Source organism: Epinephelus lanceolatus, chromosome 1 (assembly GCF_041903045.1).
Source record: "Epinephelus lanceolatus isolate andai-2023 chromosome 1, ASM4190304v1, whole genome shotgun sequence".
In the NCBI taxonomy this organism is placed as follows: domain Eukaryota; kingdom Metazoa; phylum Chordata; class Actinopteri; order Perciformes; family Serranidae; genus Epinephelus; species Epinephelus lanceolatus.
In genome coordinates, this window is record NC_135734.1 from 49,106,338 (window position 1) to 49,122,755 (window position 16,418).

Below are 16,418 nucleotides of genomic sequence, written 5' to 3' on the forward strand. Positions count from 1 at the left end.
CCCTAAGAGCTAAGCACTATTTTCTCCTGTTTGTTTGATAAAAACTACAGTGAGCAGCTGTTTTAGGAAATTACTGAGACTTTTTTAAACATGATAATATATATTTGTGTTTTTAAAGACACACATCTTTTGTGGGAATCAATGGGTTTGTAGCTGAGAGCCACAGACAGAGTGGGACTAACACACACTGTTGGTTCAGCTCTTTTCATGGGACTTTATACAATAAGTTAACACAGAATAACTCTAGCTGAAGTGTCTTTATAATTAATGTGTGACACTTTTACTTTGTGAACAAGGTGTCACCTACTTAACACAGAATACTATAATGTGGGAGAGACATTGTTTTTGCATGTGAATGTTTCAAATGTCTGTGACCTCAAAAGTATGTGTGTGTGGTTTTCAGTTTTACAATTCTCTGGAATGAAGCAGCAGTTCAGGCCTTTGCTCACCAGTGTAACTTTCACATTATTTACCATCTGAACTCAGTCCTCCATGACTTCAGGCACCTGTTTTTGTCTTTAATTTTTCAACATCACTGTGAACACACTCCCGTGCTGTAACATCATCTCGGTTCAAAAACACAGGAGTCATGGATGAGGTATGAGGCGAGTCTGTGTTTTCTGTGTGGCTTCATGAGTCAAGAAGGAATTGTTTGATTCATGCACTTCCAGGATTTCTTCACAAAGGCTTCAACTGAAAGTCACAGTACAGGAGACTGGGTGTCAGTAAGAGCAGACATGTGGGATTGTTGTGGAATCTGTCTTTAGTTTCAAACTGATGAGTAGCGGCTGGTTTTTAATATCTTATAAATATGTCAGACTCATTGTCTGGCCATATTTATCAAGTCAACCTTCAGCTGCAGATACAATGTAAACAATGTCGAAGTGTACAAGTCTGATATGTCCCCAAACATTAGTGCCTTTAGGTGAAGTCATGACTGAGCTGCTTATGAGAAGAGTCCTGCTCAGTAAACACCAGGGAGGCTTTCACAACTTAGAAGTTAAGTTTCTGACAGCTTGTGATGTCGGCTGATGTTTTATTAAATGTCTACACCCAAGGAAGATGCTTTTAACTCTTTTTTTTTTTTTTTTTTTGGTTTTTGTTGCCATGTATTTCTTTGTTCTAAAACTGAGGTCCCACTGCAGAGCTCCACTCTCAGGCCCAACTCCATTGCCAGGACCCATTATGGAAAATCACATTTATCCTGCTTTCTTATCGATAACTAAAGCTTACATACTACTGTATTAGACTGCACAGGGCATTGTTTTATCCCGCTTATCAATAATAAAGTAGCCTACTGATCATATATTTAATACGGAGCATCACATCCATGACAGTGTATAAGTAGGCCTATTATAAGTTGACTGATTAGATTTGTTTTCACACTTAGGCTACATATGTTTAGCTTGTGGTGCTTGATGTTAATGAAAAAATGTATCATCAAGTTATCAAGTTTAGAGGATGATCATTAGGACATATAAGCATGTGTTCATTAGTTTGAATAAGCCACTCACACTTGACTAATAACACCAAGGTAAACAATAAAGCCTCAACTTTCGATATAACTATAACTGGAAAAAGTTAACATAACGCTAAGCAGCAAATTACTTGTCTGAGCCTAATGGGTTTGCTAACGTTAGCTATTTGTGCTGTTGTTGTTAGCAAATCAACATCATTTCAGCTAACGTAAACATTATTTTGCTAACAACATTAGCATAGCTAGCTAACGTTAGCGAACACTAATGTAATTTTGAGTTAACGTTAAAGTTAGTTGGCCCACAACATTACCATAGCTAGCTCCCTGCTAGCACAGGACATTGTTAGACGTTGAAATTATTTTTAATTAATATTGTGATGTCAGGTGACCAAAATTCAATGTCAGAGCAACATCTAATGCCATCCTCGATTTAATGTAGAACGCTGATGACAGATGATATTTTGTTGGTTTTAAGTTGTGTTGTTAGTAACCAAAATCCATTATCTTACAGACGTCACATGCCAACCTCATCTTTCTTACATCATATTGTCATCCTACACTACCTGGATATGTTAGCAATAAGTTTATTTCAAGTTATTTGCTGCTAACGTTATGTTACCTAAACTTTATACCTGTATAAGTTACAGTTCGAAATATTAAGGTTGTATTGTTTACCTTGGTGTTTTGGGCGGAGGTCATGTGGCTTATTCAAACAAATAAACACGTACCACCATATCCTGATGATTGTCCCTGGTGAGTGTATACATTTTAAAACTTCCTCCTCAAGCTTGAGACCAGAAAGGATCTGACGGAGGTGATGGGCCTGAGCCTGGAGCTCTGCAGCTAGACTCTCTCCACAATAAAGAAGGAAAAGTCCCTTTCTCTCAGTTGCCTCGTGAAACAGTGTTCTCACAACTCAAGCCACTTACTGCCAGATATATTGTGTGCTCAGTTTCATCTGTTCCATTGGAAGGAGGCACATGTCCCCATGTTGAGGAAGCTAATAAAAAACAGTCTTTCTTTTGTCTTCATGTTTTTTTTCTCTCACTGTATCGGCAGACTGACCTGCTTTCGGCCTGGCAGTGGCGAGGGCAGTCAGGGTCAGCAGAATGAAGCCACACAGAGCTCCCGGCTGTCTCATCTTCATCCTGATGATACTGATCTAACAGACAGGTCGCTCACAGCTGGACTCTGGAGCTGGATCAAACTGTGGTGGGTGAGATAGAAAGGAAGCAGACAGAAATGCAAAAGAGGTTATTTGTGGGAACATGAGAGGACCTGAGTTGATGGTGCCCTTTGGAAAGTCAGAATTATTTCAGCTTTATGGCTGACTTTCACAAATGTAATGATGTGTCAAAATAACAGACAGATCCCGACGTCAAGGTCAGAAATGGACCGAATGTGGTTTAAAAGTGATTTTTCATTAGACACCTAGGTTACAAATAGTTGTTGTTTTAACAGTTTTTAATGACTGTTTGAAACATGTTATGACCACATGTTTCATGTTAAGTGTCATCTTTGTGTTATTGTGTTGTCTGTGTTAGTTTACTTTCACAGGTTGGAGTGAACGTAAGAAACAGCTGAACTTGTGTGTGCTTAAAAGGAGGTGCAAACACAGAAATGTGTTTTGGGTTCCACCTCAGTCGAGAAACAGATCCATGAGAGGTAAAAATCTTAAAGTTTTTCTTGTTTCCAGTTCACATCGCGTTTAATGTGACCCTCTAACCTTTATTTTTTTTTTACTTAAGCTATTTGCAAGATGCTATTAATCTTCAATGTTAGGAACAATAGTATAAAAGTTTCGAAACCACTATATTTCCAATAATGTACGGCCAGAAGCAGTAAACTGGCGTCTGTCCCCTACCCCCAAATGACGGGTCAGAAAACGTTTGTTTCGTGTCATTCATGATAGATTTTTTATTTGTGTGTGGAGGACTTGTTGGGAGTCTGAGGCTGAGAAATGACATGGAGCACAGAATTTGTTAAACATTAACCAAGACTGTTGAAAGGTCGTGTTATCATGCATTTAAAAAGATTTACCTGATGTGGCCAGAACAACACAAAGGAACCTTAGAATACCTCATATTTTAACTCCTCCAGTTTTGGTTCCATGTTTTTCCCTGTGAGCTTCACATGACGGCACAAATCTGTTCTGATTTGTGCCGTCATGTGAAGCTCAATCTGTTCTGAATTTACTGTTGTTTCTACTCTCTCTAATCGCTCGTCTGTGATGAGTGTAGCAGCTCCAGTAAATTCCTGCCCTTTGTGTGTTTGTAAAGTGATTATAATGTCGATGATGGGGCATGCAGCAGAGGGACATTCCAGTCCTGCCCCATTGTAAAACACTCGGCTGCAAACACCTGGAGAAGGTGCACAGTAACTCCTGCTAATAGAAGGCTGCAGATAAAAACACACATGGTTCTTAATCTGCCCATGTGTCTGTCAGTATCCCTGTAGGCTGTCAGCTCCAGCAGCAGCAGCAGCAGCAGCAGCACGGGGATAATGATAATGTCTGGGAAGTGTTTACATTCAGGGCACACGGTCAATTCAAACAGTTACAGTGAAAGCCCCCTCTCTCCCTCTGGTCCACAGAGAAGGGTCCTTCAGGGGTTTATCGCTGTCTGAGTGGCAGCCAGAGCCTGTGGTCATCGCTGGCTCAGGTTTGAGTCATGAGTCAACACATGTAGCCAAGCACAAAGGCTCTTTTCTTTATTTATGTCTCTGTTTGTCTCGTTGTCTTTATTCGTGGCTCTCGCTTTGTCGCTCACTGCCCACTTTCTCTCATCATCTCACTGTCATCCTCATATTTTCATCTCTTCATCTCTATATCTCTGTCGTGGTCGGAAGGTCAGCCAAACATTTGGAGCACATTATTATTGTTACTGCGGTAATGCCTTCTACATTCTGACAGTGGCATGGACAGAATGAATTGTCCACATTCTTAAAGGGGACCTTTCATGCTCATTTTCAAGCTTGTACTTGTATTTTAGGTTTCAACTAGAACACGTTTACATGTTTTAGTGTCTGAGATGCTCCATTTTAGCCTCTTCCACCCCCACCCCCTGTTAGATTATCGGCTGTGAGGGTCCAAGGACAGAGGAATGTCGCATGCTGTAAAGCCCTCTGAGGCAAACTGTGATTAGTGATATTGGGCTTTATAAATAAAATTGAATTAAGTTGAACTCTCTTAAAGGTACCAATCAACGACACAAGTCCTTAGAAATGGGTATTGTTTTCCTGTGGTGTGGCACGTTCAGCATGTGCTCCTCTCATGTGTCTTATGTCCCATTTTACTAGCAGTTCAATTATCAATCCATCAATCAAATTTGCAGACCTTTAGGGATTACCAAAAGAGATTTGTGTTTTTTTCCATTCATCACATTTGATTGCCCCCGCTTTGCAGTTGTACCACTCTGTTTTGCCTGATGTGCCGTGCCAAGGCATTTTTTAAGCGGTCACACCTGTAGTGACGCATCTCGGTGTGAGTGGGGCATGAGTCCTGAAAAAGCATGTCACAGTGTCTCTGTACCATAACTGCAGCCGGGGAATAAATATAATGGAGAATAGCGGCTCTTTCTATGGTCAGAATTTGCCAATTAAAGTTTCTAATCCAAAATCTTTGCAACCCGACATGTTCCAGCAGGAATATGATCCGAAAATGTGGAGAAATTAGCAACATCATCAACCAAGATTTTGTGTTTCCCTGACGTTAACATGTAGCTACATGTAGCAGTGTATGTAATGTAAACACTTGCAGTAGCAGGAGAAAATGACCATATATAAATATATATATGAGCTGGAAAATGTTGGAAATATAGGTTTATCTCATATTTGAAACTTAATCAGACCTTATATATATATATATATATATATATATATATATATATATATATAGATATACACATATAAAACAGAAAATAAGACAAAAACATTATAGGTCCCATTTAAGTTTAGTCACAGATCCCATATAACATCCATTCTTTATTCCTCCAACTCACTTGCCTGCTGGAAATCTTTCATGTGAAACTAAAACAAAAGGTAACTGTTTGTGTTTTGGCCGTCATCCCCGCCCATCAGACCAGGTGGATATGTTGAACTGTTTTATATCATTTTAATATGTTCAACTCATATACCATTGTTGGATGTCCTGTGGTATCGTGTGTACTCTGTGTGCATGTTTGTATGTTTTTCTCATTACCTCCAGCAAGGGGGTCATATTTTTTGGGGGGAAGCAGGATATCCCAAAACCTACTTAACAGAAAAAAAAGGCTGGGCCACAAAACCATTTCTTCTTAATACTGTGATACAGGATCTTTTTTAAAACAAACAAACTTAAAAAGCTAATACATACCTCATCTTTTACATCTATTTTTCTTGAATCTATTACAGGATCTAACATGAACCCTGAATCATTTACTAGCTTTAATCTAGCCATTACTTAAACATACACTGTTAGTACAGGATCAGTACTATGGTGGAACAGATTTGATTTGTCCTGTGCTTAAAATGAAACCTGAGACATAAAGTTTTAAATCAATGAAAAAAAACAATAATAATGTCATTCCTCGACATTAAAACTCGGACCAACCAGCAGCATTGCGTTTTGAAACAAAGTCCACATTCTGCAAAGTCTAAAACTAATTCTCAGAAGGAAAAAATGCACAGAGGCCTACACACACACTCACATGCCAAAAGATGTCATAGGCAGCCTGTTTAATGTCAGATGTAAATGAGAGTGGGAAGACAGAAGGGAAGGAGTGGGAGGAAGAGACGAGATGAGTGAACCTGGTGATGAAAGGTTTGATACAAGGCTGGTGAATTTATCAGCTCGTCTTACGATGAAATGGTCACCACAGCGGAGACACAAAAAAATTGTTGCTTTAGGCAAACAAACCTCACTTGGTTGTGGTTAGAAAAAAAACATGTTTGGCTTAAAATAGCGCGTTAACAGTGAGGCAAGAAAAGTGAGGCAAGAAAAGCAGCAGTGTCTTGATAAAAAAACAACTGCTCTTTGTGCCTAAAATGCCACTAAAAAAACGGTGACTGGTCGCTACAAAACACCCACATTTGATGCCTAAAAAGTTGCTGGAAACACAGCAATGACTCGCTAAATCACTTGTTTTGTAGTTTGTTGGTCTTGAACGGTGGTCTGCAGCTTGGCAGCCATCTCGCCTAGGTGTTACGCCATCCACCATCCCCTCCACCTCCAGATGACAAAGTCAGCTCATATGTTACCTCACTAGAAATGCTGATATATGTATGAAATGTACAAATGTAACATATTTGTGGTTTGTAGAAATGTACAATGCCAATATTTTCCTCTGGTGATTGGGCTGGATCTTTCCCAGAATGTTGCCACAGACACCCTGTTTGTAATGCTTCAGATGCAAGGGCTTTCATCAGTGGGCCTCAAGTCACTGCTGTGTTACCTCATTCGGTGACAGGTAATGACTTAACAGACATTTATTTAAATGAAAACCTTTGAGCTTATTACTTTACTGCCAACTGTCTAATAACAGCACAAAATATATTCAACATTTTTAGAAAACCTAACCTAAACATAATGAAAACAACATCAAGAGAAAAATGCAAACACATAGGGCTATAAATAAACTTTAATTAGGCTGAGAATGTGATATTTTTCATGTACTGCATATCATGCAAGACTTAATGTTGCAACCACAACAAGACTGTAAAGCCGTGTTCGAGATGATGACGTTCTGTCAGTTGTTAGCAACCATCTTATTTTAAGACAAATAAAAATTTAAAGATTCACAGTGGGGTATTTACTGAAGTGTTTTATGTTGTGGAACAAAACGTAAAAGTCTCTTAAGCTTGTCTTAACCACAGACCTTATTTCAGGCATCTAACCTAAAACACATTCACAAAAACCCATTGACTTCAAGTCGCCGGAACCAAGAGTGCTAAGTGCTAATTCATTTCTGGGTTTTAAGACTCAGTACTGCAGCGCTCTTTCGGTGACTGAGCTGTATTTATTAAGATATTGTCCGTCATGTCTTTACACTGTGATTTCATAGGACACTAATAGAGACATATACTGTAAAGGAGAAAGATGATGCACTTAAGCTTATCTGAAAACACAGAGGAGAGTTTTCAAGCTATCAACCAATTTCAGAGTTTGTGCTCGATCCAAGTCTTGTAGGACTGTGTGTTTGTGTGTGTTATGTGTGTGTATGTATATGTGTAGGACAAAGAACCCTCAGTATGACTCGCTCCCCCGACACCTCCACTACCAACACCCCTTTCCTGTCTCCCTCACCAGCCACTCACCAAACAACAATCTACTACCATCCCACCGCTACTGAGCACGTGCAACACACACACCCCTCTGCTCCCCCTCAGTGTGGGTCACAGACCAACATATGTTCTATAATTATCCACAAAGCGAATCATTGAGCTCAGATATTTTCTTGTTAAACATTTCATTGACTGGTCGGTGGTGAAGGCTGCTGCTTGTGGTGACTGTGAGTCAGTTAATAGTGTGTTTCTTACTCAGCTGTTAAATATGGAAGTGGAGATCCTATTTCCCTCAATTAACACTTTAAACTAATTAAAACAGTGTCTGCTCTCTTGCCACCTCTGGGAATACACCGTGTTCACCCTCGGAGTTTAAATGTGAACCACAGTCACTGTGGATCCTTCATAAGTCTTGACTTTATACATCTAAAAATAAGACCTTAATGGGTATTAAAATGACTCAAATCAATCTTTCATATGTCTTTAAAATGCTCAGACATGCGAAGTAGCATTTAATGCATCATATTTTTCTGACATCCTAAAATGATCTATAACATCTCTCTCTCTCTATATATAATTTATATTTCTAATTTACTGGATCTGTACTGGAAGTCATCATGATGAGAATTAAAGCAGTGGAATCCCATGTGCAGAGTGAGAGACACAAAATTGCCAAGAAAACTCTCCAGAAAACGCCAGATATTTCCCGCTTTCAAATCTAACTTTTTCTTTTGATCAAAAATGTTTTATGTTACAATTAACATTTGGGCAAAATTGTTCTTAACTCAAAGTAAAAACTGCTGTTTTCTGTAGTTTTGTTCTTCATGTTTGGTTACTGTAAAATCAACACATTCTCATTTCAAACTTGTCAAGTTTTGATGCTTGGCCAGTAGCCTGTGACATCAAAACATGACGTGCAAGGTACACTCCTGCATCAGTTTTGGACGTTCAGGGCTGGTGTGTTAATTTACACTCATTACATACATCTTCTCTTTTTAAAATAATCTTAAAACGTAGGTTTCTAGGTTAACTTCCTTTGGTTACGGCAACAAAAGCACGTAGGTAGGGTTAGAAAAAACATCAAGGTTTGGCTTAAAATAAGTACTGTTGTTTTAACTCGACTGACTTTTGGTTTCCCATGAGACATGAACAGCAGTCTCCCGGGTCAAGGTCTGGAGTTTGTTTGACCCATCCACCTCCACTCCCACCTGTCCTATGGAGACTTTTCTTGCTCTTTCTACTGCGGCAGTTGCCCGAAGTGTCACCAAATGCTGCTGCTGGTGCATCTCATACTGCCGCTTGACTGTGCCTGTGTTCTTTGGTGTCCGACATCAAAGGGCTACTGACCAAACATCAGTATGTGGTGATTTGGTTGGTGAAATTGGTCTTAAATTGAATTCAAAGTGGCATTAAAATGTTTTAAAGTATCAAACCTAACTTACCTCAGCTGTGGGAACCCTGTAAACTGTGATGCACATTTTCTTCATAGACCTAAATTGTGTTGTGTAACTACTGCATGAAATTACAGGATGATTAACTAAATGATCTCAATACTGATGTGTTATCTAGAAGAAAATGTGATTTCAACATGAAAACACAAAAGAAAAGCAGGTAACTGCACATATTGGAGCAGTTTAATGCCACATACAGTAGCAGAGTGTTGACCAAGCGCTCAGTTTACAGAGCTGCAGGAGTCAAAGAGCAGCAGCAGTTGTTGACGTTGGCATGAACGTGAGATTACCACGACAAATGAAACAGTGGCTGTTTCTTAAAAGGTCTTTTCAAGTTCAAGCAGTAAAAATAAACTGCTGGATTTCCTCCAGTCTGATTTATGCTGCAGCAGCCATTCAAAGAAAAAACCTGTTTTATTGTAACTTTCCAGCTGCAGTGCGACCGTCGGCTGCATGAAGCTGAAGTTAATGAGACAGGATGGATATTTAAAAATATAACTCTCACAGTGTGGTACACAGCCAAATTAGTGTTGGAAATAAATATAAATATCTGTTTCTTAATTTAAAGTACAAATAACATTGGTGCCCTGGTCCATGTGATGTAAATGTTGTCATGTACCCATATCCGTGAGGGTCTGCGCTGACCCCTGTGTGGATGTCTGTGTGCAGCCCATTTTTGTGACACTGCGGACTGCGCCTGCTCCAGTCTCTTGCCACACACTCCAGTCTGGTCCCAAGCCAGCCGCAGATGTCTTACCATGGCGAAGTTACGTTTAAGTTGGATATTCGACAGATGTTCAGTCTAGACACAGCAGCATCATTTTGTTTCACTTTCACCCGGTGTGTCGGCAGTAGGGCGGTAAGCTCACCTTCTGGCCGTCCCGTCTACTGATGGGGGCTAAAGCGGGCTGTCAGTTGTACTATGAATAAAACCACATCCAAGTGACCACAGCTCTCTGTGGACATTCAGTGTGGAATGTGTGCCCAAGCCTTGTTCAAGCGTTGGTATGTTTTCTTTAGTGTATCATAACCTGAAAATAAGAATTGTTGTATTTAAGTTAACTTAGAATGAACCTTTTATGTCTACACAGGGAGCGGCTCCTTGCCCACCATGTTGCAGTGCCATGGTTGCACCAGTTGCCCAGAACAGACGAACCAAACGCTGATGAATGACGGGTCAATTTACGGCACAAAGGTAATGCGTCGACCATTGCTCACCTGGATAGAGTATTAGTGTATGTAAAAAGTTCACATTGTTGTGTAATAATTTTGCTTGTCTGTTGCAATACAAGTTTGTTTGCTTTGTTTTGATAGTAATTTACTTTGTCTCACCAAATGACATCATCAGTGGTGCTGTGTTAATGTTAATGCAGTTCAGTTTCAGTGTCATATGTTATTTATATTATGACGACTGTGTTTTTCCTTTTGTTTCTTGCTATTCACCTTTATTCTTTTTATTATTCTTTATTGCTGTGCATTTATGCTTACAGATGAGTGTGTTGGTACTCGTTGTGAAACCCAGATATTAGTGTAATTATTTGCTGGGCTCTGATGAGACGGAAAGCACTTTGGTCGTCTTTGCAGCAGCGGCACACACAATAAACACTGTATTTTAAATACAGCAATGAGTAAATATATTTAGTTAATTTCTCAAAGGCGAAATAAAATTCTGGGTCTAGGTTCAGGACATTTTGAAAGACATCTGTTCTTCCCTTCACCCTGAGAATACAGTAGTTAAACACTTTAGGCTTCAGCATCTCTTCACTTCTTTTATTCTGAACAGCACAAAGCGCAGACGATCACTTCTCAATAAAAGAAGAAAAGAAATGAGAGAAGAAAGAATCCCTTTTGTGTTTAATGAAGAAGCAGCAGCGTAAACAACAGCATCGTGTGACTCTGAACACTAACACGTACATAACAGGCTTGGGTGTCCCATTACTGCCGCCCCCTATGGAGCAGAACATGTTAATGCATTTTCCAGACTTCCTGTGTTTCGGCCCCTGATGTCCACTCAAACGACAGTCAGTGGACCCTCACCTGACCCCAGCATCACTCTGTGACTGCTGCAGAACAGATTATAGAGAACAAGTCTCAGCTGCACTCAGCATGTACCAGTTCATCAACTTAATCATGTGTCAGAGGAGCTGCAACTCAAGATTATTATGATTATTGATTTATCATTGAGTATTCTCTCAATTGACTCACATGTCCAATTATACAGCAGTGAAAATTTCATCTGCTTATCCAGGGTTATGTGGGCAGCAGGCCGATCAAAGTACTCCAGACGTCCCTCTCACCAGTGGCGCTTTACAGCTCCTCCTGGGGAATCCTTGGGCATTCCCAGGCCACATGAGACATGTAATCCCTCCAGCATGTTCTGGGTCTGCCCAGGACCTCCTACCAGTTGGACTTGCCCAGAACACTTCTAATGGAAGGTGCCCAGCTCCTCACCCTATCTCCAAGGCTGAGCCAAGCCACTCTATGGAGGAAACTCAATTTGGCCGATTGTACCTACAGTCTCATTCTTTCAGTCATGACCCAAAGCTCATGACCACAGGTGAGGGTTGGGATGTTATTCAATATCTAAATTGTCACCACATTGGCATGATGCTGCAGTTGCCCTTAAAATAACAGAAATCCAAAAGTTCAGTGTTTGGAAAATGTTTCCCTTGAAGATACCGTCAGAGTTTTATCGAGAGGTGGGGGCGAGACAAAATTTGACAGAGGGGTCCACCTTGTAATCATCTATGCAGGAGAAAACCTGGAAATGATCAAGGATTATCAAAGAAGTTGCAAATTAATTTTGTTGATTGACTGATAAATTGTTTCAGCTCTAGAGGAGCAATCTTCTATATTTGTCCTGTTTGGTTTTGATTACCTGTCCACTATTCTTAAATAACAGTAACTGTGGACGTCATTATTTTAATACAACCTAAACCAGATCAGGTCTCTCTTCTCATATAGATAGAGAGACGTCCTGGTGAAATAAAGAGTAGATAGAGATAAAAACCTCATGTGTGTGCTCTGTATTTGAACTTCAGACTCAGTTGGAAATGTTCACTTCTCTGGCCTCTCTATCTTACCCACGATTCAACCCCATTTTTGCACAGTCCATATGCTCTTAAAAAAATGGATTGATCACATTAATGATAAATTTGAAAGTTTGATCTGTGCTGGCCGTTCATGCAGAGCCGAGGCAGAGACACGACATATTTCAATCAAAACTGATTACTTTTGAGTTTATTTTGGATCAATCCTTTTCTAAACCTTCCAAAGTCTTTCCATCGCAGCTCAACAGAGTTTGACTGATGTGACTTCAAACTGTCCCTCTGGCGTCTCACGTCATCTTAAACAAAACAAATCTCTTTAACAGAATTTCTAAATAACCAGAAATAATGTGATTGGTCACAATTGGCAGTAAATATCTCAAACTATAGCATGTTTTAGGCATTTATTTTTGGATTGATCACCCTGACTGTTATTTGTTGTTTTTCTCCCTGCTGTCTGATAGGAAACGCAGACCTCTTGTCGAGTCCTGCTGTTTGTTTTCATCAGATTGTAATGCTTTTAGCAGCTTCTGACTGTGTGACAGAGGGACGCTTCTGGACACGTCAGCCCTGCAAGATAAAGGCTGCTGAAGGTAAACATCAAGTTTTGTTTCTCTGGGGGCACAAACTTATCAGCCTTGTTGCATTTGAACTAAATAGTTGGGTGATATTGTTTTACTGACAGCTTTTACTGTTTTATAATCATATTACTGGCTTCATTTTCACTTTAAAGGAATAATTCAACATTGTGGGAAATACACTTTTACTCTTTAGTCTTGGTTAGAGTTAAACAAAAAGCTTGATCTCACTCTCATATCTGCAGAGCTGGACCTCGCACGTCCAACACCCTAGGCCAGCTTTCCCTAGCTTTCCTCCCTATATTCGACATCACAGACAGGCCAGAAAACAGGTTTGTAAACAGTAGAAGGCAGCATGGAGGCCAGTGAAAATGTCATGGTGTTACTTCTTTTTATTTTTTACTTATTCAGTCTCTCTTTCAAACTTGATGTAGACTAATTAGGAACAATGTTTGAGCACTGCTTGGGCGGAGATGATGGGTATTTTAAGGTGGCACTTCATTGCGTTTTACCTGTAAAGGGGCTAAAATTAGCATGTTCACCTGGGTGTTGTATTTCCATCACTGCCAATCAAAGTCAGAGCCAATAAATAGCCATGACTACTGCAGTCATTTGACACAGGCATGAATACTGATTGCAGCCTTTGCCATTACACACAAAAGCCAAATGTTAGTGGGTGTTAGTGGGTTTGTTGTGCAGTGAGAAAGGTGTTTTACTCCTCCACATACACTCCACCATCCTCATCGATGCTTGAGCATGTTCTGTCTGTGATGATCACTCACTGATAAACCCATTTTGCTGAACTGCATTGTCAGGACTAGAAGTAGTACAAACTGATCATTAGCAGTAGATCTTTGTATCACTTTTTCCCCTTATGTTTGATTTTTTTTTTTTAAATGTAAATAAAATTGGATGCAAATTTGACACCCTGTTCTGGGTGGTGCCCTAGGAAGCCTCATATGTCACCTACAGGAAGTGCCGCCACTGCATTTGTCTGTTCAGTATGAAGCTACCATCAGCAGCCAGTTAGCTTAGCATAAAGACTGCAAACAGGTGGACACAGTGGCTCAGAACATAGATGACTAAATCCACCCGCTAGTACATCTAAAGCTCACGACTACTTTTGTTTCCTTTGTTTAATCTGTACAAAAACTGAAGTGTAATTAATAGGAGAAGAGGTCAGCCATAAGAATGATGACATGGTGTGTATTTTAGACTGATATGATCACTTGATGAAAACAAAATATTACAGAAAAAGCAGCTCGTCTCTGTGGTGTTTGCCAAAGAGGAAAGGTGTGTGTGAGAAAGCTGCAGTCCAGCAACAGGTGATTATCTCCTTACCCACACAGACTGAGAGATACAGTAGTGTACACACACACACACCAAGACTAGTGGTCAGATAACAGATCCGGGATGGAGGGCAAACATGAACACACACACACACACACACACACACACACACACACACACACACACTTTTCCACTAAAGCCTCTGTTACTGTAGATCGACTGTACGCTGAGGTGGAAACATGCTGACTGGTTACGCTGGCTGATGGACATATTTAACTAAGCTGACCTGCACTGCTGTGATGATGGTGAAACTGTGAGATAACTGTGCATCATTGCAGCGTGTGGAACATCTGGACGGACAGAAGCTGAACCTGCATCATGAGAACAACTAGAGGATCTTAACCACCAGCTTGATTTCAGGTCAGCTCCCGCTCAGAAACAATAAACAGAGCTTATTTATTCGTTATGTATTGTGTAGCTGTTGTCTGACTGACAGTACAAGAGGATATTAATGAGTTTTTCATGTTTTTACTTCATGTTCAAGTTCTCATGGTCTGTTTTTGGGTCTGTTAGACATTTAACTACATGATGCATCATCTCCAGTTAGACAGATTTGTTTAGTTTACACAGGATTAGTTTACACAGATATTAACATTTCAACAGACCATCAAGCTGCAACACAAAGCCAACGTGACGTTAAATGGACAGCTGCATGAATCAATTTACACAGCTCGAAGACCTGCTGATGGACACTGAAGTCATTGTTTTAGTCTTCCATAACAATATCTGCCAAGTGTGCATTTGTTTGTCCAGCTAATCCACATCACTCAGGATCTGTTGTGCAGCTCCTTCACATACAAAGAGATCATCACAGTTAACAGTTGTCTTGAAAACAGTGACGATGGACCTGAGGAACGCCCCCTCTTAATGTCAGCAGAGACCATCATGGATGAATTAGACATCGGAGAAGATGGCAGGAAAGGTGAGTAGAAGATGAGTTTGTCATCTTATTGATATCAGAGTTATATCAGAGTGCCATCAAGCAGCAGACAATTCTGACATGTAAGGTACAGAACATTTGAGGCTGATGGGAGTGTCAGTAGTTCTGTAGCAAGTGTTGGACACGTTTGAATTGAATTTGACCTGATGATGGTGCCAAATGAAAAGTAAGACACTTATTAAAGCTATTAGAAGTCATCCTGAGGGGAACATAAATGTCTCATTCCCAACTTGTCAAATACTGCCAGTTTGTCGGAAGACATCGACAACAGACACCGATGCAAAGAAGCACCCTTCATGGCTATATTCAAACCGGTGGCCGGCAGCAATTATAAAGAGTATTATAAAGAGCAACAAAGTCAAGGGAGCCCACTGTTTGTTTCCCGTGTGAAACTATAAGTCAGTGGAGTTATTCTAATAACAACATTTTGTGCTGGTACGGTGGATGTAGTAGGAGAGCTGGATACAGCATTGGCAGCGGGGCCCTGTTTATTCTTATGAAAGTTGCTCAGTGGCACATGAAGCCAAAATGGTTCAACTGCCGCTTTTAAAATTACCCAGATGATCAGCACTGCTGCCGCATTATGCAGCCCGTAGATCAGGCAACTGGAGACTTGAAGCAGCTGAGCACAACCGAGTGCAGCCTTACTTCCGCCAGCCAAACAGCTAACTTCCTATTTAGAGCTCCACTAACTTGAATGGGGATAAAATGATTTATTCTTGCGGCTCTTCTAGACTTTCCATGCTGAGCTGTCTGTCCTCTCTGTCTCTACACTGTCACTTTCTCACTCTGTATCTCTCTCTGTCTTGGTGTGGTGCTCATCTTCTTTTACATCCTCATCATCATCACCCACCTGATTATTGCTATCTGACCTGTTGAACGTCGGCTATGTCAGTTATGATAGCGATAGAAATTATCCTGTGCGTCCCATTCCTCTCTCTTGTTGCAGATCTAAGTGTCCTGCAGGTTACGCCACATTTTCCTCTCAGCTTCTTAATCAAACAGCTCTCTGAAGGCTTTTCACAAATGCAAAAAATGCTGAAACTGAACCTGTTCAGAAAACTTTAATGACTGACGTAAGTTCAGTGGTCAGTGTGTAAACATAACTGACTCAATGTGAAGTGATAACAGTGCAACAATTTCAGGAGATAAATACCGACTTGGTGTACAAAGGTGTTAATTGACTGCCATTGTAACTGCAGAAGATTTGAGTCTTTCTGTCCACACAAAGACATTTTAATCTGGTTTTATTTTTGTTTGACAAACTGCAGAGAAGCATTACCTGCTCACAAACAGAACTAGAAACCAAATCTGAAA

At 40.3% G+C, this 16,418-nt stretch overlaps 2 protein-coding genes across 4 annotated transcripts in view; one reads left to right on the forward strand and one right to left on the reverse strand.

Annotated features, from left to right (window-relative positions):
• The window catches only part of matn4 (matrilin 4), a 40,098-nt gene that overhangs the window by 16,938 nt on the left and 6,742 nt on the right, over positions 1–16,418 (reverse strand). For both annotated transcript variants that reach the window (XM_033626238.2, XM_033626236.2), the window contains exon 2: positions 2,543–2,684. In XM_033626238.2, coding sequence (XP_033482129.2) covers positions 2,543–2,624 — 82 coding nt within the window. In that variant the 5' untranslated portion in view covers positions 2,625–2,684. The remainder of the gene's footprint in view (positions 1–2,542; positions 2,685–16,418) is intronic.
• rbpjl (recombination signal binding protein for immunoglobulin kappa J region-like) overlaps positions 14,271–16,418 on the forward strand; it is a 41,085-nt gene continuing 38,937 nt past the window's right edge. For both annotated transcript variants that reach the window (XM_033626244.2, XM_078171618.1), the window contains exons 1-2: positions 14,271–14,521; positions 14,998–15,083. In XM_033626244.2, the coding sequence (XP_033482135.1) occupies positions 15,029–15,083 (55 nt within the window). In that variant the 5' untranslated portion in view covers positions 14,271–14,521; positions 14,998–15,028. The remainder of the gene's footprint in view (positions 14,522–14,997; positions 15,084–16,418) is intronic.